The sequence below is a fragment of the Etheostoma spectabile genome, chromosome 5, assembly GCF_008692095.1.
Source record: "Etheostoma spectabile isolate EspeVRDwgs_2016 chromosome 5, UIUC_Espe_1.0, whole genome shotgun sequence".
Classification (NCBI taxonomy): domain Eukaryota; kingdom Metazoa; phylum Chordata; class Actinopteri; order Perciformes; family Percidae; genus Etheostoma; species Etheostoma spectabile.
In genome coordinates, this window is record NC_045737.1 from 20,780,200 (window position 1) to 20,795,900 (window position 15,701).

General features: G+C 39.1%; 1 protein-coding gene across 1 annotated transcript in view; it reads left to right on the forward strand.

Annotated features, from left to right (window-relative positions):
* The window catches only part of ikbkb (inhibitor of nuclear factor kappa B kinase subunit beta), a 19,416-nt gene continuing 3,715 nt past the window's right edge, over positions 1 to 15,701 (forward strand). Inside the window, exons 1-16 of the mRNA XM_032515139.1 lie at positions 1 to 151; positions 1,515 to 1,636; positions 3,404 to 3,495; positions 7,375 to 7,495; positions 8,757 to 8,826; positions 10,808 to 10,896; positions 11,976 to 12,065; positions 12,165 to 12,289; positions 13,496 to 13,603; positions 13,698 to 13,827; positions 14,092 to 14,286; positions 14,388 to 14,502; positions 14,869 to 14,992; positions 15,094 to 15,245; positions 15,427 to 15,488; positions 15,573 to 15,673. Of these exons, the coding sequence (XP_032371030.1) occupies positions 3,488 to 3,495; positions 7,375 to 7,495; positions 8,757 to 8,826; positions 10,808 to 10,896; positions 11,976 to 12,065; positions 12,165 to 12,289; positions 13,496 to 13,603; positions 13,698 to 13,827; positions 14,092 to 14,286; positions 14,388 to 14,502; positions 14,869 to 14,992; positions 15,094 to 15,245; positions 15,427 to 15,488; positions 15,573 to 15,673 (1,490 nt within the window). The 5' untranslated portion in view covers positions 1 to 151; positions 1,515 to 1,636; positions 3,404 to 3,487. The remainder of the gene's footprint in view (positions 152 to 1,514; positions 1,637 to 3,403; positions 3,496 to 7,374; positions 7,496 to 8,756; positions 8,827 to 10,807; positions 10,897 to 11,975; positions 12,066 to 12,164; positions 12,290 to 13,495; positions 13,604 to 13,697; positions 13,828 to 14,091; positions 14,287 to 14,387; positions 14,503 to 14,868; positions 14,993 to 15,093; positions 15,246 to 15,426; positions 15,489 to 15,572; positions 15,674 to 15,701) is intronic.

Here is a 15,701-nt window from a genome sequence, read left to right on the forward strand (position 1 = left end):
GGTTTCAGGAAATAAGACTATCAGGAAGTAGAAAGTTTTTGAGAAGTGTTGTGTCGCCGAAATGACCATACTGTTAAACGTTTAACTCGGTTAAAGACTGGACATAGTGTTGAAAGAAAACCAAGTGTGAAAACTGCCTACAAAGTTTAAGGTAGGATTTAGATAAAACAATACTTTAGTTGAAGCGCTTGACTGTACGCATTTTGTGTATAACTTCAGACAGGAAACACAAACAGAGGAAACGTGATTTTCTTGTGTTTTGACTGCACAATGTTATGAACAGAGAGGTAGAGCATAAAGTCAAAAACGGAAGCACCCTGGTGGATGCCTGTTCAGTCACTGCATTAAACGGGCCTGGTACCACAGCCTGGACTACTAGTGTAACTGTAGAACTCCATATACAGGAAGCGCTTTATAAAACCAGACCTGTCTACCACCTCCTCCATTGATTCTGTGATGTAAATTTGATCAGTGTCACAGTGTTAGCATTACATCACAGCATTACAGCATTACATCACAAAGCAACATTAGGCCAGCGTTTAATCCACGATCAGAGTTAATTCAAATTAGATCTGGGTGCTGCTCATTATTTTCCTTATTAACTACTCTGTTGATTATTTGTTTGGCAATCAATGATTATTTTTTAGTTTAGGCTCTGGATCCGAGGAAGAGCAGGTTGGCCCTCAACTACAAGATTGGTGGTTCGATCCCAGGCTCCTCCAGCCACATGTCAAAGTGTCCTTGGGAAGACACTTGACCCCAGGTTGCTCCCTGGATGCTCTTAATGCTTAGGATGGGTTAAACGCAGAGATTGAATTTTACTACATTGTACCTACTGTACGATTGTGACGAATAATAAAGTTTCTTCTTCAAATATGAGGAAATCATGAAAAATGGCAATCACAATCTCTTTTTTTTTTCTACTCAACAGTCCAAACCCCAAAGATATTCAATTTCTAATGATGTGAAACGGAAGAAAAACCTAAAACTTCAGAAGTTTTAAGCAAACAATGTTTGGCATTTTTGCTTAATATTTGATAATAAATTGTTGGTGATTCATTTTCTGTTTGAATAATCATTTAGTACTAGAGTAAGTGTAGAAAAACTAAGGCCTTAGCTGTACTTTGAGAGTAATGCTAACATAGCATGCATACGTTAACATTATAAACACATGCAAAACTTTCACAGTTGCACATTATCATACAATTGTTTATGTTTTTAACACAGTACAGTCTAGAGATGAAATCCGGTAAAGGGTGGACAATGTTTAGCTGACCGTCTGAGTCCTAAAATACTCACTGCACAGACGAATAATTCTTTTTATGTAGCCTAGATAACAACGAGGCATTTTCTTTAATGCCTCAGGCCAAAACTTCACATTTTTGCGTGGTAATGATCTAAGAGTAACAAAGTTGTTTTGCCATTTTCTGTTTATCCAATATTTTTGTTTGTTGTTCTGGTGGGCCATGAGTAAGACTTAAGTGTATTCTTGTTATATGTTGTATTGGCTGTAGGACTAGCTGAGGAGGCCATGAATCGTGTCCCCCTGCAGCAGCAGCAGAGCTGTGGGTCCTGGGAGCTGAAGGAGCGGCTGGGCACTGGAGGCTTTGGGAATGTCACTCGATGGCAAAACAGGGTACTCGCTCCACAAACCTTTAACTATTACACTATTACGTTTGAGCATTTTAAGGCGTCGGATAGAAGACAGCTAAAGTTGGTGTCTGGCATTTCCCACCAGACCTCAACATCCTCACCATCATTTCCATTAACATATAATCAAAATTAAAGCTGTAAAAATAAATTAAATACATAGCACTGATTAGATACTAATACATACAATAAATCCATTATAAATTATAAATAAAATAAAAGTGCAATGCTCTCCCTTCTCTTGTGGTGAAGAGCAATGTGTTGCCAAAAAAAATCTGTTTGTTACTGCCAATTTGTGCGTTCATGGTTCATGTGTGCAATAAACATTACACTTCGTGAGAAAGAAATAGTGGCAGAGAATTGTGATATCAATTCTAATCTAAAAAATCGTTATTCATATTTTTCACTGAATCGTGCAGGCCTATTACATAATCAGAATGACATAACTGTTCACAAATTAAAACCAATGTGTTTAAATGGGGTTTCATCTGCACCGTTTTTTGTAAATAGTATGACACCAGTCCAGGAAGCTGTCCTCTTTGTTCTTAGTCCAACAAAAATCGTGTGTATAGTAATGATATCACTCTTAGTCACAGGATGAGAGCATTGTAGAGTTTCATCAGGACACTATGGGAATACAAACACGCCCGCTTAGTGGACCTTCCTCTTCCTCTCTTACAAACTGTACATGAGTTGTATTATTTACACCCCTTTTCCAGGCCAACTTAGAGCTGACTTTGAGCCAGGCAGCATCATCATCATGTCTGTGTAGATGTACAAGTGATGGAGAGTCAGAGAGTCATTTTTCAAATTTTCTCTCTGTTTTTTTTTTTTTTTACATTAACAGGTAACGTCTGTAGACTGCTTTCTTGGTGGCCGCATTTCTAACCATTATATCGTTTTGCCAAATGAGACAATGTGTGTCACACTTGTTATAGTTTGTTTACATTCATTATAACTGTATAATTTGGTGTAAATCACACATGTTGTGGTTGAAATTTAGTGTCTTCAAGAATGCATCTAAAAATGAACTAGTTTAAGATTGTCATTTCATTTCATTTTACTGCTATTTACAGTAATCAATGAAGAAATGTTCAAGAGTATTTAGAGTAGATGTTTTGTTTAACAGTTAAATCACATTAAAACTCAACATCAGTGTCACGACAACCAGGGTTTCAGAGGAAATTGGAAGGGTTCTGCTGTGATGACTAAACTTCCTTTGCAGGAAATTTTCTATATTATTGACAATACTGTAGGCTATTATTAGTTCATATACTGAGTTATGGGAAGCAGGGTGTGTCTCTCTTCCTCTCCAGGATGCCATGGAAAACAGGTTGTAAGATGTACTTGTGTTGTTCCAAAAAAAAAAAATAATAATAAGATTGTCTCCTTGAGCTTGAGGAAGTTGTGGACATTTTCACTATTTTCTTTTGTTTTATAGATCCAACGATTAATAGTTATTCAAATTGAGAAAATAATCTGTAGATTAATAATGAGAATAATCATCAGCTGCAGCCTTAAATAAAAACACCAAACTGTAACATAAATTCCCAAATAGGGACACCTTAAAACACTCATGGCCAAGACTTTTGGTAGTTATTAGCTACTAGCAAATGGATATTAAAATGAATTTGCTTTGTTTATGAAATGCCGAAACCTGCAAGTGTGTGTGTGTGTGTGTGTGTGGGGTGTGTGTGTGTGTGTGTGTGTGTGTGTGTGTGTGTGTGTGTGTGTGTGTGTGTGGGTGTTTCAGGACACAGAGGACAGATTGCAATAAAGCAGTGCCGTCAGGAGCTGAGCGAGAGAAACAAAGAGAGATGGTTGTGGAGATCCAGACATGAAAAGGTCAGTTTTACTCTCGCACACATCTACATACGTGGTGTGAAAAGTGTTTGCCCCTTCCTCATTTCCTGTTCCTTTGCATGTTTGTCACACTTAAGTGTTTCGGAACATCAAACCAATAAACAATAGTCAAGGACAACACAAGTAAACACAAAATGCAATTGTAAATTATTTTATCATTAAAGGTGAAAAAAAATCCAACCATCATGGCCCGTGTGAAAAAGTGATTGCCCCCTTGTTAAAACATACTATAACTGTGGTTGTCCACACCGAGTTCAATTTCTCTAGCCACACCCAGGCCTGATTATTGCCACACCTGTTCACAATCAAGGCACACTTAATAGGAGCTGCTTGACACAGTAAGGTCCACCAGAAGATCCTTAAAAGCTACACATCATCCGAGACCCAAGAAATTCAGGAACATTGAGAAAGAAAGTAATTGAGATCTATCGTCTGGAAAGGTTTATAAAGCCATTCCAAAGCTTTGGGAATCCAGCGAACCACAGTGAGAGCCATTATCCACAAATGGCGAAGACATGGAACAGTGGTGACCTTCCCAGGAGTGGCCGGCCGCCCAAAATTACCCAAGAGCGCAGCGACGATCATCCAAGAGGTCACAAAAGACCCCACAACAACGTCCAAAGAACTGCAGGCCTCACTTGCCAGTTAGGTCAGCGTTCATGCCTCCACCATCAGGAAAAGACTGGGCAAAATGGCCTGCATGGCAGAGTTCCAAGGAGAAAACCACTGCGAGCAAAAAGAACATCAAAGTGTCTCAATTTCTCCACAACACATCTTGATGATCAAGACTTTTGGGACAACATTCTGTGGACCGATGAGACAAAAGTGGAACTCTTTGGAAGGTGTGTGTCCAAGTATCTGGCGTAGAAGGAACACTGCATTCATAAAAAGAACATTATACCAACAGTAAAAATATGGTGGTGGTAGTGTGATGGTCTGGGGCTGTTTTGCTGCTTCAGGACCTGGAAGACTTGCCGTGATAAAAGGAACTATGATTCGCGTTCTACACGAGATCCTGAAGGAGAATGTCATCGTGTGTACTAAGCTGAAACGAACTTGGGTTTTGCAGCAGGACAATGATCCTAAACACACCAGCAAGTCCACCACCGAAGGGCTGTAGAAGAACAAAATGAAGCTTGGAGTGGCCTAGCCAAAGTCCTGACCTGAATCCTATTGAGATGTTGTGGTATGACCTTAAAAAGGCCGTTCATGCTCGAAACCCCTCTAATGTAACTGAATTAGGACAATTCTGCAAAGATGAGTGGGCCAAATTCCTTGAGGAAGCTGTAAAAGCCTCATTGCACGTTATGCAAACGCTTGGTTGCAGTTGTTGCTGCTAAGGGTGGCCCAACCAGTTATTAGGTTTAGGGGCAATCACTTTTTCACACAGGGCCATGATGGTTGGATTTTTTTTTACCTTTAATAATAAACACTTCATTTAAAATTGCTTTTGCGTTTACTTGTGTTGTCCTTGACTATTGTTTAAATTGGTTTGACGTTCCGAAACACTTAAGTGTGACAACATGCAAAGGAACAGGAAATGAGGAAGGGGGCAAACACTTTTTCACACCACTGTATCTAAAGGGCCCACAAAAAAAGAATGCCTTTTGGGTCCCACCACCCTTCCTCTGTGACCTTCAAACACCAGTCATGTACAGAACACATGACAGACACATGACAGCTTCATTATTATTCCTTCCTCCAATTATTTAGCTTCCCAGTTGCCAACCAGTTTCTTGGCAGTTTGCCTTTAAAACATACAGTATATCACAATGAAAATGAGAGGACACCTGGAAACCTGTACATATTCAAGTATTTGTTCTTTTTACTTATTCGTATTATTATTTCATGTATATTGTATGTATGTATATTTTTCCTAGTATTTCATTTCTATTTATATTTTTGTGCTTTGTGACTGATTTTGCTGCTGTAACACAGGCATTTCCCATTTTTCTTGGGATCAATAAACATCTATCTATCTATCTATCTATCGAAACATTAAGGTCATGCTAAGATCTTAGAGTCACATATTTATTTATAATTCAGTAAAAAATACAGAAGCTACAAAAGTCACTTTTTTTAAATCCGTAAGCATCTGGGGGGGAGTAAAAAAATGCCAAGTGTCCTAAATTTTTAGTTTGACCACAGCACCTTGCGTGCATTTGTCTCTGTGTTTACAAGAGATCTAGGGGTGTCTTCTGCTGCAGTGATGCATCTGAGCATCTGACGCATTTAACTCCGCAAGAGAAATTGGTGATTTCCCCCAATTCTTTTATGCTTTGGCATGGGAGACAAGTCACCGTGGTACATTCCATGACAAGCAGGGTGCTTATGAGTTTGTCCTTTGACTTTTACGTACACATCTGTTTCATTAGTTTTCTCAAAATACAAAAACTAAATTTGTACCCTGAAATAGTAAAAATCACACAAGACATTAAATAATTAGAACAACACATGGACGTTTAAGTTATTTTGGTCTGTTGGTGGTTATTTCTGACAGGATAATGTGCCGCCTCCTCATTTTGCTCTGCTTTGGTGTGTATGTCTCATTTCCATACACGTCTGCGTTGTGTATTAACAGTTTCAGTTTGGGCGTCGGGTCACTGGAGTTGGATGGTTGCTTGTTTGTGAGATGTGTGTTTGTTTCATTCGCTGGTGCAAACATGATTATAAAACCGTTTATTTTCTAGTCCCAGTTTAACAAGTGTGTTGTTCACAGACAGACATGGTCACGACCACAACCCTCCCGTGCACCCACGCTCAACTTGTAGAATAACCACAGGGCAGGGGACTCATACATGGCAACCTACTATTATATTATTACAGCTACTTAACACAGATGTACATAGATGTGTTAATAGAGCTTTTATTGGGTTACTTTCCATTGGCTGAATGTATTCAAAACCAAGAAAAAATATTTATTCATCCTACAATCTTTTGCAGGTTTACTATTTCTTCCTAACTCTTTTTCTATCCACAAAAAATGTTTTATGTAAGCTGAAAAGAGACAGTAGCGCTTGTCTCCCGTGAAAGAGAGAGTTCTATACTGTAGTAACACAATATCACTATACTTCTAATTTGACCAAATGCTATATTGTTGCAGGGAGAAAAAAAAACATGTAAAAGACTGATAATAACTTAACAACAGCTTATTATTCTAATGATGACTATCGTATATCTCCTGCTATCATAGCTGTCCAAAACACTGATCGGATGTTGCACAATGTTTTGGTTACAGTAATTTTGCAGGTGCATCGGGTATCAGTTTGAGTTTGTTATCTTTACATCTCTCCTTTGTGGGGCCTAGCCCTGTGAAAATCAGAAACACACTGTTTCAATCAGTTATGAAACAGGGAAGAATAAGAAACAAAGAAAGTACCAGAGCAAGTCAAAGACGAGAGGGAATAAAGGTGTGCACCACAAATCTGGTGGACACAGCGATAGAGATAGGATGCAAGAAAAAAAAATTAACTCTGATTAATGTGATACAGGTATAAAAAAGGGTTTAGTGCTGCTTCTTAAAAATTGTCCTAGAACGGTTGTTCCCAACCTGGGGGCTGGGACAAGTCTGACAAACTTCATTGTGACTACTACTGTTATAAATCTCAAATGTCTAATACTTTTGGGAGTGGATTATTGTGGATATGTATATAGCTCAGCGGGTATGGCTGGTTTTGAGTCCAGCCCAGGGCCCGATGCTGCCTGTCTTTCCCTCACTCTCCCATGCTCTTCCTCTCTATCTCTCACATCAAAATAAACAACATCTTTACAATTAATTAAATAAAAAAGGAAATGTATGTAATGAAAACAATATGATAGAATATATTTTGCTGTCTGTTCTGCTCATTTTTCCTCACATAGGTTGGATCATGTTAACGTTGTCGCAGCCAGAGAGGTTCCTGAGGGGATGCAGAAGACAATGACCACCAATGACCTGCCACTGCTGGCTATGGAGTACTGTCAGGGAGGAGATCTGAGAAAGGTAAAAATCTGTTTATGAATGTGTCTGCATATATGTTGTTTAGGACTGTGGATTAGAGCCCGTTAAGTCAAAGTGATGAATCATCATTAATAATAATAAAATAATAAAAAATAAAGCTGTAAATGTGTGATTCTACTTTTTAACCACTTATCATAACTCTCTGAGCACCTTTTCCATTTTACTGAGTTTAATATACTCACACATGAATGTGACCGTCTGATTTGGTTTTTGATCAACACTCAGGTAATTGTTTGCACTTCTTTTGTGGGTGAAATCTGGTGTGGGTTTTAATTTTGATTGTGCAGCCTAAAGCGATAGACAATGTTGGCACCCGGCAGCCACAAGAAGAGGGAAATGCCAACCATCGCAGACCACAGTCAATATATTTTGCAAAGCATCCCAGATGGCCCAAAACTAAGCAGTCGCCTCTTTTATTGGGCTTGCCATGGGTTTCCAGCAGCAGAACGATTTAAAATGAATTGTTTAAAGTAAAACAAGCCAAAGGATTTACAACAAAAGTGCTGATTTGCCAATTTACAAACTTCTTTTAGTTGCCAGAAGTGCTCTTAAACATTTGATAAACACTGCAAAAAGGCCTTGCGACAAAACATTTGATTAATGTTTTAGAGAAAGTTGATACTTTGGTTTGTTTTCTGCTTGAATCTGATTTTGTTTATGACCTCAAATGTATGTCTGATATCTTCTACACAATGCACTTAATTGATGGAAAATAGCTGTTTTATAGAAGAGCAGGAAGTTCTAAGACATTATTAACTCTTGTGTTGTCCTCTCAGGTCAGAACTTTTTGGACGCGTTTGAGATACTTTTTAATCACTTTTTAAAGCTTTTTGTCAACATTTTCTTAATTTTTGTAACACTACCATCGGTATACTGTACACATCACTAACACCGATATATCAACACTAGTTTTACACTATTTTCTTTTTCAAATTCATGGTCAAGAAACCTCATTTATATGAAATATTATCTTTTTTTTTGTTTTTTGTCAGTTTTTTAGGGGGAAATAAAACACCAAAAATTCAATAAAGTAGTAAATTGATCCTTCAGTGTTATATGGAACCATGTAATATTTGGACAATTTGGATGAAAGAGTCCCAAATTTCTGATGTAGAAACTTTTAAAAATGGGACATTAAAGTATTTCTGATCTGATTCTGACATTCGACCCAAGGACAACATGAGGGTTAATGAAGACAGATTAACATTATTAATGTTAATGTCTGTGTTTGTGCTCTCCACAGTATCTAAACCTCTTGGATAACTGCTGTGGAATAAGAGAGGGCTCCGTTTTGATTCTGTTAAGTGACATTTGTGAGTATCCTGCTCAATCATTGTGCCTATTGTAAGCATGTGTAAGTAAGAGTGATAAGTGATTGAGTCAAATGGCAGCGTGATTAGTTTCCCGGATTATAGAGGAAATGTCCTGATCACCAGTATCGTGATGTCATCAATGACCCTAAACCGACCACTTAGTCACCATGGCGTCAGCGCACATTTACACAGATGTCAACAATTAGACACTCATGCTCCGACGCAAACATAACATACAAATGCTCACATCAACAAGACATTGTATATTACACGCTGTATAAATAAGGTTGAGAGAGGACACATATGGTATGGATCACACATTGCTAAAGTGGAGAGTAACACACACACTCACACACTCACACAGAAACTCCTTTTCCTGTTACCCACTGGTAGACATTTCCTGATAATGAGTGGTCCCTTTTTTAACTGCTTTATGAGCTAGGGTAAAGACATTGGCATGCATACACACACACACACACACACACACACACGTACACACGTACACACGTACACACGTACACAGTCAGGTGCCCAAAAGTTATGAGTACCCCTTCGTTGAACACCCTTTGCCAGCACACAGACTAGTGACACTTTGATGCACACATAAAGTGACATTATAGTTTTGGCTGTAAATTGAGACGCAATGTATTACACTGTGACATCCCCACTGTGGTGAAACACCGTGCATTCATGGGCATCGGAAAAATATTTTTCCCAGAGAAAACGTCATCATTCATGTCACTTCATGTGGGAATCAGAGGTGGGAAACTGAGGCTAGATTTTGTTAACAGTTGTTGATAACTGACGTACAGAAACGCGGCCGACAATCGTTCAAATGTGTTGAATGGTTAGAAACTTTTCCTAAATATAGAAAATTCACGCACGCATGTAATATATGTTGTCAGTGTCCACAATGTGCTATCAATTTAGGTTGTAGTCGTCCATTGGTTTCAACAGAGTAACTTAAATTTTGTTATAAAAGTTGTGTGCTATTGCCAGTAACAAGCAAACTAATTCAAGTCAAGTAGGCCAATGTTTTGAGCTCTTGTACAAACTGTAGTGAGTAAAGTAATGCGTAATTGAAGAGCTTTTGGGTGTCCGTTGTTATTGTGGCCTCCATGTTTTCACACACCTGATGCTCTAGGCTACACCCAACAATTGGTGGCAGTAATGAAACAAGTTGTTATGCCAAACACCAATATAATCAGAAAAGAAGAACACGCATCCTGACCATGTGAATGCTGCCGGACAGAAAAACCATGTAATCATGGGGTCGGTCCCTGATGTTCCCAGGTGGCATGAACCAACCAACAGAGTACACTTGCACATCATGGCAGTGATGTCACTTGACGGTCAGGGCTGAAGAACATTTTTTAAAATCTTGAGGTGTGAAGTTAGAAAGAAGTGAGCTTACCAAAGCTCTGTTGCCCACTCATCTCTGCTTGAGGCTAGCGGCTCAAGGCTACATTAGCCTCCACTAGGATAACACACCTGATTGTCCCACCAAACTGTCAGTGAACAAGTTGCATTGTGGGTAGAAGAATGCATGAAATAAAGAAGACAATATCTCTGGTCTTGCATCCATTTTGATTATTTTATTTTTAAACTGCCTGTCATGAGTCCGACTGTATAACTATGTCTGTATAACTATTGTGTCCTTCTTGAGAATCTTGTAGAATAAAACATATGTTTGCCCCCGCCGCTCTCCCTGTATTTAACTGTATTTGATTTCTCGTTCCTTATCCCTCTACGTACCCGCCAATGTACATATATCTGTCATGAGTACTAATATTAGCCGATACATTTTTTTTTAGTTAAACTCTAGTTTACGTGCGGCAATAACATCTTTCATATAAGAGAAAGCAATAATCTTCAGCAATATTATTTAACTACAATACAGTTTACAATGCATGCTATTCTAACTCTGCATTCTTCTTTTTTTCTGACTGTTATCCCTTCTTTTTCTTTTTTCTCCCTTCAGCATCAGCTCTAACCTACCTTCATAAGAAGAGGATCATCCACAGAGATCTGAAACCAGAAAACATTGTTCTGCAGCAGGGGGAGAAGAGAGTGAGTTAAAGACCCTGTGAACCATCTTGTTATGACAAATTCACCCAAACCACAACAAAGAGGTCATTTAAAGGCATTTTGTCTCTCTGTGGGTTATGTGGAATAATTGCAGGAGACTCGTCTCTCTCACGTCCACATGTTTATCCTCACAAGCTGAGCATAACTTTGCTGAACTGAATATTTAATGTGGAAAACTCAATGCTTTAACGGAACCTTGCAGTTTAGGAACTTTTGTGATTGACTCGCTATAACCTTCATCTCTGGGCCTCCTTTTTTTGTGTGTTGTATCCACCAGCCTGCAGTGTGACACAGGAAAAGGAACAGCAGTTATATAAATGAGGCCAGACATATTAAAAAGGTTATATTTTTGTGTTTATACACATTGCTATGTTTATAGAAATGGAACCAAACAGACTTTATCTGCACTAAGTTTATAGTTTTGCATGAACACTTGTTTTTTTTCTGGCATGATAGAGAAACAACATTCAGCATTCATTCATTCAATTCAACATTGAATTCTGTGAATGTATTCTTGAATCACTTACAATTTGAAAGAGTGTTTGACATTTTGGGAAACAAGCTTACTCGCTTTTTGCTGAAGAGTTTGATGAGAAGACACCACCGTCATATCTGTCTGTTAATACAGTATAGGGTCAGCAGGCCTTTAGCTTAGCTTTGCAGGAAACAACTAGAAACAGGGGGAACAGCTACTCTGCCTCTGTGGGACATTATTAACATTATTGTACGCAAATGAAGGGAAGTGAACACCTGTTACACAAACCGTAACAAGATCTGCCTACCGCTGCCTGTAAAGCTCACTAATTAACACGTTATAGCTTGTTTGTTTAACCCCTACAAAAACTATAATAAGAATACAACAATTTGCTGTCTTAAGGGGGGTTGTGCTAAACTATTTCTTGGCTCTGAGCAGTTGCCAGGCCACCAGATACAAGAGAATAATGATACGATGAACGATATTTCCCAAAATGTCAGACTAATCTTAAATTATCCATTTGTAATTGTAGGATAACAGTTTTGCTGATAACCATTTTTTTCTTTATTCTCTCCGTTTATATTAGTTGATCCACAAGATTATAGATCTCGGCTACGCTAAAGAGTTGGACCAGAGCAGCCTTTGCACCTCATTTGTGGGAACACTACAGTACTTGGTAAATGATAAAAACATGGGTGAACACAATTTCCACACAATCTCCTCGCTGTATTTTGGACAGTAACAGCTGAACTTTCTCTTGAACTTCATCCTCCAGGCTCCAGAGCTCATTGAGAGACAGAAGTACACAGTCACTGTGGACTACTGGAGCTTTGGGACTTTGGTATTTGAGTGTATCACAGGATTTCGCCCTTTCTTACCAACCTGGCAACCTGTTCCTTGGTAGTACCACCTTTCAGATATTCCTATATGTGATCCAAGTTGGAGATTTGTTCAAAATGTCACATTCATCATGAAGGAAGTGAAGTCATGTTTTCCAAAAGTAGTTAATCAATGATGCATGTCAAATTTCAACATTTCTCCCTTCTCAAATCAAATTTTTTCTTTTTTTGCTTTTGCACCTTTGTGGCGATAGTCCAGCTTTTGCAAAACATGCTTAACAATGATGTTTTTTGAATGATAAGCAATGAAAAGAAACATTAGTCTTACTTGACTGGATTGTAACACACAGTGATTATATAAATAAATGGGAGTTGCTAAGGCAAAGAATTACAGGATATGTGGGTTCCAACGTCAATGCCCCTTGTGCCTCAGTAATTTGATTAATCAAAGTTATGAGACGCCAGGGGAAGAAAAATACTCTCTTATTATTGCAGGTTCAGTTCCTGGCTCAAGGGTTTAACACACTGCTCAAACTCGAGCAAGTTCCGGAGACCTACTAAAGAAATGAGCCCCTTCTCTCCCTGTTTATATCTCCTATAATCCCTCCTTAGGGGACACTCTACACTTAATTTTAATATTCTTCCAATTACTGATATTCTTTTTTTTTATGAACTGTTGCTAAAGTACCCAATTTATCACACACATGTAAAACTCCATCGGCCCTCCTCTCATGGCCTCCTGCAGACCTCCTCACACATTCACATAGACACACATAGACTCATAAAACAACTTCAGTCTCGGCAGCTGGCTTCTCTTGCGCCACATGTACACACACATACACACACACACACACACACACACACACACACACACACACCTACCTGTGGCCACGGCTTCAATGCTCCTTTGCTTTTTGCCTCCGTATGAGTGACCTTGATATTCAAATATCAGGGCTGAGCACTTCAGAAAGAGACATCTTCCACACAAAAAACACTTTCTCATAAAATTTAGGAATATGTAGCTTGTTATGTAAAGTTACACAAATTCCATTTCAAAACCACACAGTTTATTTTATAATATAGGACTATTATGTTTTTTTGTGTTTTTTCTTATAACAGCACATAACATGATGTGTTCACAGGTCAGAATTACCGTAATTATAATAAACATAAAATGGGACATAAAAAAAACATTTGTTCACAAAAGTATGCAAGATATGCAACTCCAAGCCTTTTCTCTCATGTATTCCGTCTGTATCCTTTTAAGGCACAACAAACTGAGGCTGAAGCAGGACGATGATATTGTTGTCTATGAGGACCTCTCGGGGGAAATCCACTTCTCAAAACATCTCCCTCAGCCTAACAACCTCAACAGGTCATTATATCTGTGACAGACACATACATACACATAAAAATGCTATGTAAGACTCTTATTATCTCAGTCTAACATGTTGGCTGGCGTTCAACAGTCTGTTATTAGAGAGGCTGGAGAGGTGGCTGCAGCTGATGTTAAAGTGGTCTCCTCAGGAGAGAGGCAAAGACCGTGATGCTACACCCATGGACTGCTTCTCCCAGCTGGAGCTCATACTGCAGCTCAAGGTTAATTCATTCTTGTATTATTTCACTTTGTCTCATTTCCCCCTAATGTGGACATTTTTTGTTGTTTTGTTGAACATTACTTAGATATCACTGGTCTGATGTCTGGCAGAACTTATAGAAAGATTACAGCTCTGTTTCTGTCGTCAAGCTGTCATTGTTTCAGTGTTGATGGAATTTGAAGGGATTGTGCAAATTTTTTGATTTAGACCAACACATTTACTCGTTCTTTCTGTAATGTGCTCAGCCCTTATTTTTTCCCCTCAGCTGGTTCATGTCCTGAACATGATTTCTGCAAAAATCCTGACGTACTCTGTCTCCGACGAAGAGACTGTGGCCGACCTGCAGCTGAGGATAGAGAAAGACACCAACATCCCTGCAGCCAATCAGGAGCTGCTGCTCGAGGCGGGGCTAGCCTTGGAGTCTCATGGACTGGCCATGCAGTGCGCCATAGATTACAAAGTAATATCTAAAATAAACACTGTACACACCTTCACAGAAACGTCAATAGCACATCGTTAAAATGGACTAAATCAAAATATTCTTATTATCTGCATCTATAGGAGATAGATGGGCGAAGGACAGACTTGCCTCTGGTCTTCCTGTTTGATCGTTCCTCTTGCAGTTATGAACCTCAGTTTTCTCCTCGCACCCTTCCGGAAAACATCCGCTTTGTCCGTGAGTACACAACAATAAGTTAACAATGTTTTTAAAAAAAAAAAGAAGAAAAAAAAACGTCTTCACATTTTCTGCCAAGCTTTTCTATGTTTATGCTGCCTTCTTCTTCTCTTTTGTTGATTGCAGTTGAATCTGCCTTAGTGGCTCAAACAAAGTCTGTAGCAAACAAAGTTTTATAACATTTTGTTTACAAAGATAATCTTCAGAAACTTGATGAACCACAAATGTTATTTTCTGCCTGAATTGAAAACCCTGTCTTTTTATAAGAATATACAAACTGTAATAAATAAAATTACAATAAGCACTCTTTGTCTTTTGTGTGATTGTGTGTCTGTCTTTCTCTCTCGTTCTTTGTCTTTGTCATAGAAACCGACCCTAAACGCCTTCTGACTTACAGCCCTCTAAGGAGGACCTGCGGCCAGGCGTGGCACACCATCCGCTCCCTGAAGGAAGACTGGCAAAGACTGCAGCAGGGGCAGAAAGCTGCCATGTAGGACATACACAAATACACACACAAACTCCCACGCAAAACATGCACGTGCATTAAGTGTTTGAAAAAACAAACACATTTCTTTTTCATCTTTCTTTCAGCATGAGCCTGCTGAGACACAACTCTTCACTGTCCAAACAGAAGAATGAGATGGTGTCCATGCACCAGAGACTCATGGCCAAGCTGGACTTCTTTACCACAAGCCTCCACATAGATATGGACAAATACCAGGAACAGACCACCACCGGGATCGGTACTATGATACAAAAACACGTTGGTAGATAGAATGAAGTTCACAGTACAGCTGCCAAAACTGCCTTTAATCTGTCCTTTAATCGTAATTGTTTATAGCTAGATTTTGTGGAAAGTGCACTTGAATGTGAAGAACATTTCAGTTTGCCACCAACTAATGATAGTCTTTTTACATTGTCTAGCATCAGAGAAACTCCTGGGCGTGTGGAGGGAGATGGAGCAGACTGCTGTCAGCTGTGGTCAGGTAGAGTTGTGTGTGTTTCTGTGTATGTGTGTAAAGTATTCAGTGGGCTTTTAAAAATACTAAAACCCACATGTGGGTGTCTAGGCCAAGGTGAGTGAACTGGAGGAGGAGATGATGCAGCTGCAGCCAGACATAGTGGATGTGCAGCGACAGCCGTGGAGGAGTGGAGAGGCCCTGGACACACTGTAAGTCTGAACCAAACTTCATTGTAAA